The sequence below is a fragment of the Pteropus vampyrus genome, unplaced genomic scaffold, assembly GCF_000151845.1.
Source record: "Pteropus vampyrus isolate Shadow unplaced genomic scaffold, Pvam_2.0 Scaffold167, whole genome shotgun sequence".
Lineage (NCBI taxonomy): Eukaryota > Metazoa > Chordata > Mammalia > Chiroptera > Pteropodidae > Pteropus > Pteropus vampyrus.
Genome location: NW_011888948.1, coordinates 4,613,599 through 4,628,913, shown reverse-complemented (window position 1 = coordinate 4,628,913; position 15,315 = coordinate 4,613,599). Strand labels below are relative to the sequence as shown.

Sequence of the window (15,315 nt, the reverse complement as noted above, 5' to 3'; positions counted from 1 at the left end):
TATGTAGATCCTATGCAAAAGAAGGAAGAGCAGAATTGTTTCTGACAGCCTCAGGATGTGCTTACCAGCTTAAAGTAGTCTTTACCTACCACATTATCCAGAAAAGAAAACCCTGCTGCTGTTACTTGAGATGCAACAATCATAGGAAAATTCCATGACCTAGTGACAAATGCCTTTCTCACCACTGTTGCCCCATACTAAAGAAAGAAGGAACTCAATCACCCAGGACTTTATTTTTTAATCCCATGGAATGAATTCCCTTACCAAGTTTAAGAGATACTCACAAAAGACTGAGTTGTTTTTAAAGGTACTTAGCGAGATCGCTGGGAATCATTGTCTTTGGACAAAAGGGGCTGGGGTACCTGTTTTTTACCCAGGAAAAGGACAAAGGTGGTACATATATAAAATAGAATATTATTCAGCTGTAAGAAGAGATGAAATACTGTCATTTGTGACAGGAATGGACCTCGAGATAATCATGCTAAGCAAAATAAGTCAGATAGAAAAAGTTGAAAACCACATGATACCACTTATATGTGAGATATAAATCTAAAAGCAATAAATCAACATGACAAACAAATAGAGACTCATGGATATGGACAGTAAGTAACTAGTGGTTACCAGAGGGTGGAGGAAGGGAGAAGGTAAATGGGGTAAAAGGGGTCAAATATGTGGTGACAGAAAGAAAGAAATCTAACTATAGGTGGTGAACACACAATGCAATATATATATGACTTACTGTTGAATCGTACACTTGAAACTTATGGGATTCTGTTAATCAGTGTCACCATAATAAAAAAAGAAAAAAAGGAAAGATAAAATTTCATTGACTTTGACCTAGAACTATTCTGTTATATTATAGAACTATTCTATTCTATTTTAACAGAAATAGAAATTAACTCAAAGCATGAATATAACAATGAATATTTAAAAATAAAATAAGCATGCTACAAATTTTAAGAACAATAGCTAATTTATTGACTCTTTAGTGGCATTTTGAATGGATTATCTCCTTTCAGGTATTCCAGTATTTTAGGAATATATTCATTACCTCATAGACGTAGGAGCCCTTGTTTTAATTTAAAAAAAAAAAAAAGAAAGAAAAAGAAAAAGGTTTTGTATAGCCTTTGGGGAATTGTGGTTACTGTTTTTTAAATCTTAGTTATTTTCTAGTCACACTTTGTTCAGGTACATAGGTGAAACAAGTTCATTTCCTCGTAAGTACTGGTGTGCAACAGAGCCCACTCTGTCTGGAAACACCTTCCACCAGTATAGCAAAGTGAGAGCACTTACAATGCTCTCCCTTGCAGACAATGAGTGGAAGTTCCTGATGGCCCACACCAGCTCAAAGATGGCAGATGGCACTGATTATCAACTAAGCTGAGTTAAGATGACATTTCCCTGCAGTCTAAGGAGAAAGGAAATACTTGATTTCACCATCTATGATGGTGCAGGTGGCTGGGCCTAAAACAATATTAAATGAGCTACTGCACTGGCTTCTGGTCAAAGTGGAAACCCACGATCTTTTTTTCTTAAGAGGAAGACAGTAAGACAGGCTTTAGACCTTTAAACACAGACAAAGCAAATGTGTGAACGGACAGGAATGAAGGAAGTCCCCGACTAAAGTTACCTTCACCAGTGGAAACTGGCAGGTGGGAAGGTGTGAAACAAGCACTGTCAGCCTCAGAATGTGGGGAAGTTGCCAAAATCTTGGAGCGTGTGAACACAGACATCCAAGGAGAGCATCCTGGGAGCACTGTCCGCTCTTGTGTTGCAGTAAAAGAAAAGCTGTTGCTCTTTCCACCTGAGCTTCCCACGGAACCCACAGTGTCCTTCGACAATACTGTCTCCACCAGAGAGTATTCAAGAGACAATGGTGAAGGGCCCAAGGGAGAGGCTCCATCCCCCACAAAGTAGCTGCCACTGTTGCCCACTGTTGGCATTTGGAGGGGCAAATCCTGCAGCGGTTGCTGCACACACTGGGGGTTAATCCAGGTAGCTTTGTGCCTCGTGAACCTGAGGTCTGATTGGCAAGCGGGGTGGCCAGTGTCCAGGAGTCTGGGTGAACCATCAATGCTGCCAGGGTATTCACTGCCCCCTTCCCAGGGGTCCACAAGAGAATCCTCCCGGCCCGAAGACTGTGACACCATCTTTCCAGGCTCAGGGCTGATGTAAATTCCGTTGTTCTACTAGATTAAGGCCTTGAACTCACTATGTGGTCGGCTGGAGTGCTGGAGAGCTTATCTGCAGTGAGCAAGAATCATTCAAGATAAATAAGGGCTCAATCATATTTTTAACTCCAAATCCCTTTAAGGAGGCAAAAAAACAAAAACAAAAAATAAAGTTTGCACTTCACCCTAAACAACAAAATATATTCTCTTGAATTTATAAGACAAACAAACATACAAACAAACGAACCAGGCATAAACTAGCAGCCAACATAGGGGGTATTGGGGTAGGAAAGGGTTTTCAAAGCATAAAAATAATTGAAAGTTATTGTTATTATAAGGGTAAAGTCATATGAAGATACTGCTAATAAAACATATAAAATATAAAACATCCACGCATTATTCCAATAAAATTAAATGTCAAACCCAAAATAGGAATACAATCTGGAAATAAAGACACATTTTCATAGTTTATTTTTATTTAGTTTGTGTTTCAACAAAGTAGACAATGGCCTGTGAGACTGCAGACAATAGCACTAAAAACTTTGTTTCATGTAACTTACATTAGCTTATAATACTTACATTATAATAACAATATAAATTTATGATTAGCTTACAATATCTAAAGAACACAGTATGAATATAGAATGTATCTTAAAAATGGTCCGCTCACTTTAAGCTTAGTTTTTAGCTTTAGTAAATAAGATAATGATTAAAATGTCAAGAGCTACACAATGAGAAGCACTCTCATCACTGTAATTACAGGCCCAGCACATGTAATCTTCTCCCACTGTCCTTCACATTGTAAAGCTCAAAGCAACCATCAACAGCAAAAGCAAGGTTAGCAAGGTGAAGGGGTAGAGACAGTCTGCTTAGGCGAGTTTAGCCTAAATGAAGGGTAGAGTACAAAGGTATGGAGTGAAGGTGAGTGTCTAGTCCGTTCCAGGGCTTTCTATACCATTGTTATGTATGTAGATGGCTCCCACATGGATCTCTGCCTATTTGACATCTGTCCAGCAGGCATGGCTACCTGATACCCAAAAGGAGACACTGATTTACCCCAAACCTGTTCCTTCCAGGTTTTCTTCATCTCAGGAAACAGGCCTATAGTAGCTGACACTACAAATCTAGGAGTCATTTCTGATCCTATCTTTCCATATCTGTAACCCATTAGCAAGTTTTTAACTATAGCTACCACCCAAGTCTAAGTCACCATCTTCTCTCACCTGGATCTCCTGCTATCTTCTCAATGGGTTTCCCTGCTTCTACTTGTCTAGTTATAATCAGGAGGTATTCAGAGAGATCTTTTATAAACCTAAGTCAGATTCCCCTAATCAACACTCCGCCACTCCACACCGACTCCGATAGTCCCATCAAATCTAAAATAAAATCCAAAATTCTTACCTTGTCCTTACAGCATGACATGTTCCTATCTTGCAGATTTCTCTTACTTTTCTTTGTCCTAACCACGCAGCAAGGTTTTGAGTCCTACAAGCTTTTGCATACCCTAATGATGCTGTTCTAGTCCCTCTGCCTAGAATGCTGTTTCCCCGAATGATCACTCATCTGGCTCCTTTCTAGCTTATTGCTTGCCTTGGTTTATGAATTACTTCCTCATTCTCTTGCCTAACTACCTCTCTTAAAGTAGTTCCCTGGTTACTCCATATCACATCACTTCCTGATATTTTTTTGGCTCCTTACTGTCATTCCTCTCCATCTCCCTGACTATAAGCTCCATGAGAGCAGGGGCCTTGTCCTTGGCAAGGTCACAGAGTTGCACACAGGGGTTCAATAAAAGTTATAGACTAAATGAACAAATCCAACAAAGTAGAAATAAAATCATGAGCTAGAGAAACAACTTCTATGGTAGATATAACTGCTCTATTACTGTGGCAGCATTATTCATATAAGGATAGAACTAAATCCATTTTTCCTAAAGATATGAAAATTTTCTCATCCAATGCTTACAAATAGACCAAAAAAAGATACATGTGAAAATTCTATGAAAAATCCTTGGGTTTTCTTGATTCTAGGTCATACCTTTTGGATACAGATATGTATATACGCCATCCTGAAAACACTGGACAATCTTCAAATCACCATTCACAAAATGTCACAGGATACGATGGCAACTGGCAGAACTTGCTACCCTGAAGTGCTCATCTTCCTTTTCCTGACCGCAAATCTCACCTTACACCCCAATTTCTCTTCGCCACAAGTCTTTTTCTTCTCCAATAATTTGGGGTGTTATAACTACAAAGGAAACCATGACTATGTTTTTATAAAATGCCAAAAACACAGAAGCCTAGAGTAAAAAGTGAAGCACTCTTATTGCATCATCCACCAACCCTACTTCATTCCTAGGAATAACATTGCTAACCATTTTATTCCTTCCAGGTCTTTTTCTATGAATTAATGTACATATGTCAGATTGAAGATATGCTTTGTTTTCTATACACACACATGGGATTATATTGGACATACTCTATAACCTACCTTCTTTTACTCTCAATAATATGTTCTGAGGGTATATATCATGTCATTCTTCTTAACTGTCTTACCACTTTCTATAGTATAAGTGTATCGTAATTTACTTACCCAGATTCCTATTGATGGAAATTTATTTTTAGTTTTTCACTATTAAAAAATATACAGCAATGAACATCTTTGTTCATATTGCTTTTTATTGGCTTTCATTTGCCAGATCTTTTCTCTTATTAGGTCTAATTTTAGTTCTGCGTCCATAGCTCATGCTAACCTATTTTTATGTCATATCTGTTTTTGTGGTGGAAGATGACAGATGTGAAATCATATGAAAAACAAACCTTCAAACAAGTGATAAGTAATAGTGATCCATGTGTTTTTTTTAATAAACAGATTAAAGTCAATAGTTCAAAGAGAATGATGTCATTTATGAGCCTCCTAGATATGAAATTGACTTAATTGCATTGAGCAAAACCAGACTTCCTTATAAAAAGTAATTTTCCGAAGCAAGTGCTTGCTCCACTTCCTTCTAGAAAGGTGTTCTTGCTTTACACAAATAACTAGCATCTGCTGGCTTTGCCAGATTATAAAATGAGAACATTCTAGAGCTGGAATAGGCCCACAGAGATTAAAAGCCATGTCCAAGGTCACAGCTGGGTACTGGCAGAGAGAGGATGACAAGCCAAGTTGGAGCATAAGTTTCTCTAAGAGGCAGATTGACACACAGAGGAGACAGCAATGATTGAGAACAAAGTCCAGGCCTTAGTGATAGAAGGTCAACATCTCCATTTCTTGATCTTCAGATCAGATCATCTGTAAGATACCGTGGTATAGTTTCTTGTTGGTTGCTTGTTGCCACATTGCTTGTAGTCTGTTAGCTATTCAATTGAACAAATAGCATTGTTTTTGTTTTGGTAGCACTGGGGTAACAGTAGTGACTAAAATAAGCTTCCTGCCATCCAGTTTACATTCTGGTAGAGGGAAGATAGTGACTAAACAAACATTCACATATTTCAGGTACCGACAGGCAATAAATAGGTAATGTGGGTCTAAGCAATACTTGGCATCTTCTCAAAGTGCATCTCACCGTCACGAATGGGGTCCTTTGAATCAAAGATGCAAAGATATGTACAAAGATAAAATCAATTTTCAAAAACATTTTAAAGGTAGAGAAATCAAGTTGTAAAGTTTACTGTCATTTCTATTGAGAGTTTCCTATTGAGGGGAAGGTAAGCACAGGTCAGATTACCAGTTAACAGATACACAGCAGCAAAAGTCCTAGGGACAAGAAGAGACCACAGAACTCCCCTGCCAAGTCATTCATTCTTGGCACATCCCTGCCCATCCGTCAGTGGTCCCATTGAGAATGACTGCTTCACTAGAACCACTACAGCCATGGTATCAGCTAGAAAGATGCAACCTTTTTAAGAGGGGCAGGTGACTCAGCAAGGCATGAACCAACATGACCTGTATAGAGAGCCCAAAAAGTCTTTCAGACCATAAGCAGCCAGCGCTTTGATGGCAGATGAGCAGCTTTAGCTTCTTAACAATGTTAAAGTTACTCCATGACGAGGCACAAATAAGATTTAGGATTTCATCTGCCCCCAAACTAAACCACTAACTGAAGACACGAATGGGACCATCAGAGTGAAAACTCATCTTAAATTTTACTTTCTCAGTGAAGCCTTCCTGGTCACCCTATAAGTAATGGCAACTGTCCCTCCCCAAAAGTTCCCGTCTCCTTCCAAATCCTTATTTTTCTCTTTACTCCTTAGCACTAATCCTCGTTTTATTTAACCTCAATGACTAACACCCACTAGAATGTAAAATCTCTGAGGGCAAGTTTTTAAAAAAAAATTATTTTGTACACTACTCTGTCCCCAGAACCTAGAAACAGGGCCACAAATAGGTACTCAATAAATATATTCTAAGTATATGAATGAGTGAACAAACGAATGAACAATACATAAGTATGATTATGTTGATTATTCCTATTGTCCAAGAAAGGAAGAAAAGATGTCACCCTTTAGAAAAAATCAGAGGTCACAGCCTAAAATGTCTGCCAACCATTTCCTTAGAATAAAAGATGTTAGAGAATAGAAGTCACAAACGAGAGTTGAGGGTGAAAGGTAAAATTCACTTCTATCAATTTTATGGTGTCTTACTAATCACCCCCACTCTCAAGCAATAAACAAATGCAAGCAAACAAAGAGTAAATGGATCTTTAACCATAGCATGTGAGCTATTTGGTTAACACAGTTCCCCAGAATCTCTTCCCCTCTTTTTGTATCTACTTCCCTTCACGCTTTGACTTTAAACAAAGACTAACATCCTCAAAGACTCAACAGACTAACACTATCATAACATATCAAACAGAAACCATTTCAATGCTCAATAATGTGATGCCACAAAGAGTGAACTATAACTTTCACACAGCTGCACCTTCACTGCAGCAAGTGAACACTGTGTTCTAATGCTAAAACCCTAGGAAGGAAACATGTTGCAATGGTGGGTTCACAAGGACTCTTCTAAGACCAATTTAGCCTTTGGCAATGACCCTTAATTCTGAAGATTCGTTGTCAGAAGAATACAGACGAACGACAGAAAATAGTTCAGAGAAATACATGAGTTGGGGTGAGAAAGTGACTCAATGAAGGCAAAGATCAAAGAACTCCAGATATTTTATCTAATAATACCATACAGTTGTCCAATACACATACATGATTAACTTCCTATGGTCAATGCATATGTCATACTTTCCACTCTCACTCTTCACAATGATAACTCGTGATATTTCAGATTTCATTATGCCTATTTGAGGAATGAAATGGAGACTGTTAGGGGACTTGCCCAAAATCTCACCATTAGTAATTAGCAGAAGTAGAACAAAAAAATCTGACACCTGATCCAAAGCTCTTTCCGCTGGTATCATTCTGTTGGACTAAAATTAGCAGAATATTTCCTATTTCATTAGCAAAGTAATTTTTTAAAAATTTCTCATCAGATTTGTCACAAAACATAGGATTAAGAGCCACACAGCTATTTTTGATTTCATGTTGTCATAAAATTTCCCCAGAATTTTATAATTATAGCCTTCCTATTTATAAAAATAATTATTTGCACATACATCTCCAATATAAAACTATTTATTTATAAACCTTACACATCCACAGCTATTATATGAAATGTCCAGAACAGGAAAACCCACAGAGACAGAAAGCGAATCAGTGCTTAGGGCAAGGGAAAGGGGATGGAAAGACAGGGAGTGACTACTAAAGGGTACAGAGTATCTTTGTGAAGTTCTAAATGTGGCATAAATCTGTTAATGCATTAAAAACACTGAATTGTTTATTTAAATGGGCGAATTGTATGTTATGTGAATTCTATCTGAATCTCAATAGTGCTGTCAAAAAAATAAAACAGGAAGAAGTACCTATCCCCCTTCAAAAAAGTCAGAAGACTAAAGAGCACGGGTATTTCATGGGATACAGGAATCAAAGGAGAGCAAGCTGTAAGTCAGGCTGTAAACAAAGGCACTGAAAGTTAAAAGGGGAAATAGAGAGTAAATAAAGGGTGTAGACCCCAGAAGAAAAATTCCTTTGATATAAAGAGCAAGACGGAATTTATCTGCTTAGATGAACTTCCCATCATCAATTGAGGGCCCACATTTTATGAAAAATAAGAGTCTAGGGACATTTGCTGTAAGGGGCTCTTCAAGTGTTCTGTACACCAGGAAGAACCTCGGACTTAACTCTGGGCTTCCTGCACTGTGCCTTGGGTGCTTACACAGTCTGAGTCAACTATTATAAGGAAGTTCCTTGTCTCCTCTTTTTGACAAATGAATAGACCTGCCCCGTCCAATCAGAACTGCATAATTTGGATGCCTCATTTACATAAAAAAGACCTAATTGAGAACCTGGGTAGGAACTTTCGCTATAAAAGGCAGTCTCCCCTTTGTTTCAGTGGAACACAATTTAGGTTTCTACTCTTGTGTCTCCTGGACTGCAGCAACTTTTGCTCGAATAAATGCATTTTATTTATTAGTCTAAAATTAATTTTGGTTTACAAGGAAATACTTAATAAGTGTGCCTAAAGTAGGTATGAAGAGGAGAAAGGAAGTACAAGTGAAAACAACTGAATCATCTAGAAAAAGAAAAAAAAAAAAAAAGGACTGATAAAGACAGATCATCAGCATGATGGCTAGCAGTAATTGGGCACCGATTGCCAGACTCTGTGAGGGCTTCAGGCATCCATCTTCACCTTTAAACCAGCACTGTAAGGGAGGTTCTGCTGGTCCCAATTTATAGATGGGAAACAAAGTCAAAGAGGTTAAGTACTGTGGTTATGTTTGGTTAAGTGCCTATCTTTTTAGAAATATTTAGAAATAATCGATAGAATTTCTTGAATTTGCTTTAATACAGTAGAAAGTGTTGGTGGGAGATATAGGTAAAACACAATTGACCATATTGATAACTCTTGAAGGTGGGAGATGAGTACATCTCTACTTTTAAGATTGAAATTTTTCATAAGAAAAGTCCCTAAGTTAAAAAAAAAAAATTGCTGTATCTGTCCAAATGTCCCTAAGTTATCTCTCTGACCTCCTTATCTACTACCTTTATACTGGCACATCTCTCTATCCCTCCCATCTTTATTTAAATTACCTTTAGATTGAAACCTACCATCGCCCTTTTTAAAACTGCATCCCTACATGTATACACTATCCTTATTTACTGTATCTACTATTTTATTAAGCCCTATTTTTTTCCCCATAGCTCTCATCTTCTGATATCTTACCTATCATCAACAGTTCATAACTCACACTTATATGGAATTCGTTATGTGCCTGGAACTGTTTTAAATTTTCTACACACACACACACACACACACACACACACACACATGATCCTCCTAACAATCTCTGTATGAGGTTGATATAACATCACTATCTTCATTTTACAGATAAGAAACTGAGGCACAGCTAGTAAATAGAGCCAGTTTACATCCAGACAGTCTTGCTCCCAAGTCCACAGTTTTACCCACAACAGCACAGGAGTGAAGAAAAGACCTTTACGTTCTCATGGATCCAAACAACTCTCCAGAATTCAAAATGTCTGCTGTAAATCCAGCAACATCTGTGACATTGACATGCTTACCTCCCTCAGCCCAAGTATCCAAACTAAGAGTGAGCAACAACAAAAAACCGGTTTTTATATAGGTCCTGGGACAGTTTAAATGATTTGACAATTGAGCCATATTATTTAAAATATCCTTAAAATATGCATATACAAAAGTTCAAGTCTCCTCTCACGTACCAGATTTAAAGTGGCTGTTATGTACCAAAAGCTGTAGTCTAAGAACAATTTTCAAATAAAGAATAGGGGAAGTACTTTACATATATTGAGTCGTTTTCTGATCCATTATAGTTTATTGGAAAAGAAGGTAGAAAGAAAAGTGTTAGGATAAAAATAAAAAATCCACCATCCAATTTTCATCACATGAAACCAACTAATGAAAAGCACCTGCTGGCTGTGGGTGCTTTTTTTCAATGTTACCTAAGAAGGGGAGCAGAGTTTGCCACCCAAAATATGCCTCTTTAGGATACTATTTTAGGCTGGTTAATTTCAAGAAACAACAGACATGGGAGAAGCTCGGAAAATCAAATAGAAGTTACCCTTTATAAAAAGACATTTACCCAAGGACATTTGAAAGGGAAATCTCCATTTTAAGGCTGCTTCTCTCGCAGCATCTGGAAGTGAGGACATTTAAATCTCTAGAAACTATTATCAATGGAGAAAGCACCGACTTAAATCTGCATAACAATCTTACTCTTGTTTGCTGTACTCTTTCTGGTAACCTTCCTTAACTGACTCCTCACTCTCAACAGCTTCTTTTGTCTTTAGCTAAAAGTGGTACTTAAGATGATGACTTCTGCCATTTCTGCAAGTTACTCAGTTATCCTGGGTCTCTCTCATCTATACAGGAAGTATACATATTGTTAAATTTTTTTTTCTCCTGCTAATCTCATGTCAATTTGATTATTAGACCAGCCAGAAGAACCAGAGGAAAGCTTTTTCTCCCTTACGCCTGCAAAAACAAACAAACAAACAAGCGTTCAGGTCTAAGTTATATTTATCTCTTTTGATAAATGTTAAGTTAAAGATCTAAGAACAGAACTAAAGTTATTTTAGGGAAAAAATCATTTTCAAACAACTCTTGGGCAGATGATATGAAGTGCGCAGTTAATTTCAGCTTCTATTCATTTGCCATTTTCCAGTCTAATGTTACAGATGACAAAAACACTTGACTCTGAAACTTCCTTTTATTTACTGAAAAGTACTTCTCGTCCACAGTTCACACTTCACATTCTAGTGAGAAATAATGTATTCATTCATTATCACCATTTTGTGGATGAGAAAACAGAGCCAGAAAACGGAAAACAAGACCACATAACAACCCAGTGGCATTCTCAGGGTCCATACTGTGGAAACTTATTCCAGATCCCTGTTTCACCCCTAATGCCACCTCTATATGTGGAATAAAACACAGTGCAGAAGTTAAAAAAAAAAATTACGAGTCCCAATCAAATATAATTTCTATACCAACTTGAGAGAATTTACTTAATAGCTGTAACCTTTGGCCAAGGCTCTCTGTGCTTCCTTTGCAGGACTGTGAAAACTAAATGAACTGTAACATGCATATCTTAGTTGGAAATGCAATATTCCATCTAAGTTAGCTTTATTATCACCATCATTGGTATAATTTTATAAAGACTTACAGTTCACTTTAAGTCGACACAATTAAGGAGACTCTGGTTTTATTTCTCAGTCTCCTAACAGAGTCATCCTTAACTCTTGTCAATTAAAATAGAAAAAACAATCAGAGGACTGATTTGGTATCCTGGAATGATACAATATGACACAAAGGCACTAGTATTTCTCATGTTTATAATATCTGACAGGATAGGCATGCTTATTTGTATCCCTTCAAATTAGTGGGGGTGGGGGGGATGTACTCTTTCTGGAGTTCTTTATCTATCTTCCTCAAATGCTTATTCTTGGAATGTTTATCCTTGGCTCTGACAGAATTTTCGTGTCAGAAATCAAGAACTCCAACTTGAAAGCAAACGATGTGTTCAGAGTTAAGTGATCTCATGAAGAACATGTCTGATCAAATCTAACTCGCCTGGGACCACGACTTTCAATTTTCATCAATGTGCCTAGCAGCTCCCCCACTTTGTACAGGCCCCAAAGAAGTTGATTAAAAAAAAAAAAAAAAAGGCAAAGTTCCTCTCCCCTGACGTCACACCGTGACGGGCAGTTTCAGGAGGCAGTGAAGAGGAACTGCAAGAAGAGATTGAGAAAGACACATCCGGCCACTTTGGACAGGTAATTTGGAAAACTCCAGCACTGCCCTGAAGTTGCTGTCTTAACTCCCTGCTCCAAACAAGTCACTGTTCGTGGCCAGGAGGAAGGTGTGGCAGCAATGTGGTGATACCTTAATTTATCTTATTTTGTAGAAACCACACTTTATACTTTCAAAACACTACCCTCCCTGCAATTATCTTCCAAACCACCTCTTGAGGTAAAGCAAGTTGTCCTCCCACTTCTCACACCAGCAACTGAAATTAAAATGCAAACCGAAGTTCACTGCTATTTGGCCTTTAGGAAAGGGTCTAAGAAACACAAGTTTCCCCAACTCTCGGTTCTTTGCACTTTCCCACCATATCGTCAAACTCAGAGATCCTTCTAAATTCCATTGTAATAACACAATAAGGGCAGCTCTTGAATATACCCTTTCCTTCGACCCTTAATTCGCATTAGGGCTAAATAACCCCTTCTCCGAAGGTTTTCTACATTCTTTAAGCATCAATTTCGCAGACGGACGGTAGCAACCCCCACCGCGCAGTCCCGGTCAGGTGGGCGGGCGAGTTAAGTATAAAATGCAGCTATTCCGCTTTTTCCGTTGCAATCTCAGTAAGATGGACTTCGCATGCGACGTTGGAACCAAACAAAATGCCGCGCTTTCATGTTCCAACCTATCTCGGTTAAGTTCAAGAGAGGGTGCTCCGCGGGCGTGCACAATCTGTGAGCTTACTTTTGGGGAACTGAGAAAAACCACTAAGGCCGGAACACAGCGCCTGGAACCACGCAGGGCTCAGACTTTGTGCTCACTGAGAGTCGTCCTGCGCAAAAGTGCCTTGAGACGCTCCCGTCCTTCCGGACCCAAACTCAGCAAAGTAGCCCTCTCCTGAAAGTAAACTCCATAAAAACTTGCCCGCTGCCCCTACAGAGAAGCCCCTACCGGCATTCTCCAAAGGCCCTCATGACTGCCCTGACCTACCCTGCAATCCTCGCAGTGTCTGGCGCCCCTCCTACCATCCCGCTTCTCAATCACATCCCCAGTCTACTTCTTACCGGGAGGTGAAGAGCTGCGCCGGGGGAGCGCAGCGCGTCGGGTCCTCGCTCATGCGCGTCCCGGCGGCGTTGCGAGGTCACCGCGCTCCACAGCGGCGAAGAGAGAGAGCCAAGGGCGGGAAGCTGCACCCGGACGCCGCCACGCCCCTCCACCCACCCACCAAACCCCGGGGCTACCAGGGCAATCCAAGGAGCTCTTCAAGGCCGCAAAGCACCGCCCCCTGGCCGGTTGCTCCCAGGGGGACATCGAAGGCAGAAGCTAGAAGGTACTTGGGCCCCCGGGCTCCCCTTTCGACTGTGGCCTCTGCCCCGCCCCCAGTGCCCTGGGCTATGCGGGCTGGGGACCGCCGAGAGCATCGGCGCTCCCTTCTCACCGTCCTCGCTCTGGAAATCTCGCCCTGCCCTCGCTGGGGGCCCAGACGGAGCCGCGCCTTGAGGGGTAGAAAAAAAAAAGAGATAAACGCAGACCCGGCGGACATAGATGCCTAGCCCCAAACGCCCTAAACAGAGGTATTTAGCATTCGGCACAACTTCCTGAAATGAAGGATGCTCCTCATAAGTAATTTGGATGCAAAGTCTGCAAAGAAATCAGCGGGCCCAGAGGGGAACTGCAACTTACCCCGCGCGGAGCCGCTGCTCCCCGCGGAGTCCCACTCCGATGGCTTAACTGTCAGCATTCGTTTAACCTATTCGTCACCTTGTGCTCTAGCAGCGAGGGTCTGGAATCCCATCACAGCTGTGCCGCAGAGAGCATCCAGAGCCGGGTGGTTGCTGGGGAGAAGCCGCCAACCAATACAGAAAGAGACACAAATAGAAACCTAAGCTGGGTTAGTTAAAGCTGAGGGTACTACGTCCCTCCTCCCCTAGGGGGCTTCAGCGCTCTCGAGTAGCGCCCTCACCTCTCTTGGGGAAAGAATCTTTGAGTTACCTGCCCCACAATAACGCACAGGTGAACCGGTCCTGGCCTGCTTAGAAGGGTCCCTTCCACTTGGTATAAACAAACTCCGTCGCACTCCCCTTGACTCCTTGGCTTTGTCCTTTGTCACTTTTAGGTTGCGCAATCACGTCACAGGTATTCGGGGCTTAATTTGCCAGGTGTCTCTCTGGAACACTACCCTCCCTGGCATAGCCTGGCATATAGAGGTTAAGGGGCAGTACTGTTTAGTCGCTCCTGCTTCAGATGAAGACAGCAGGAACCAATCCCAGAAAGCCAGATGAATACTACCTGTCAATCACCTCTCTTCCGTTGAGGGAAGCCTGTTCAGAGTTTAGGACGGCTTAGACCTAAAGAAGCTTTGGACATTTGGGTTCTGTCTCAGGAATTCAGGTTGGCTGAAGGCGGATTGGGGAGGGCTTACATTAAACTACCAGAAAAAAAGGGGTATGAGGTGTATGCTTATATTTGTTGACTACCTGCTATGTGCCAAATTCTTTACCTAATTATCTTAAGTGATACTATCAACACCCCTGAGAATAACAAATCATTTGTTCCCATTTCGCAGAGGAGGAATCTGGTTTAGAGGAATTAAGTTACTTGCCCTAGGCCACACAGCTAGTAAGTAGCAGAGTCAGGCTTTGAAGGTAGATGTATCTAACACCAAATCCTATCTCCACTGTCCACCACACCGTAGCAAGACAGAAAAATAATGAAATGAAAGAGCCAACCAAGAACCTATTTGAGGTATATTTAAAAGGGAAGAGGAATCAGGAGGAAGCCAAGAGAAAGAATCTTAAAACAAGAGCAAATGTCATGCAGAGTAAATCAGCGAGTCTACTAGCCAAATAACAAGCTGTACCAGGTAGCAGACTAGACATCATCCAAGGCAAGAAAAGCAATCTTATAGGGAAACTAGGAGATTTTAGAGCAAGACAGTAAGATCTAATCAGTTCCCTTTGTAGTCATTTTGAAATCATCTTGACCGAAGTGTCATAGTCTGGCCTGTGCACTATCGTGTGAGACATCCTATGCATTTGAACATACACATACAACATCTAACAGATAAAGGAGGCCCACATTCTTGAAAAGTAGCTATAGAACTAACAGTTCAAGGACAGATTTCTCAAATTAAGAATACCCACTGGAAAGCTGCTCTGTCTCCCCTGGGACCTGGCAGTAGAATTTCCCAAGCTCTAAATACTGAGGGATGGGCTTTTCAAGAATGCCTAATTGATTGGTCAGTTCTGAGAGAGTCACTGATAATTACCATGCAGGAAAAGCAGAGGCTGGTTTTGGTTTTGTTTGAGGAAGG

General features: G+C 40.4%; 1 protein-coding gene across 2 annotated transcripts in view; it reads right to left on the bottom strand.

Annotated features, from left to right (window-relative positions):
- RUBCNL (RUN and cysteine rich domain containing beclin 1 interacting protein like) overlaps positions 1-13,206 on the bottom strand; it is a 36,821-nt gene extending 23,615 nt beyond the window's left edge. For both annotated transcript variants that reach the window (XM_011370366.2, XM_011370365.2), the window contains exons 1-2: positions 13,067-13,206; positions 1,631-2,244 (exon numbers count right to left, since the gene is read on the bottom strand). In XM_011370366.2, coding sequence (XP_011368668.1) covers positions 1,631-2,150 — 520 coding nt within the window. In that variant the 5' untranslated portion in view covers positions 2,151-2,244; positions 13,067-13,206. The remainder of the gene's footprint in view (positions 1-1,630; positions 2,245-13,066) is intronic.
- Between the last annotated feature and the right edge of the window lie 2,109 nt (positions 13,207-15,315).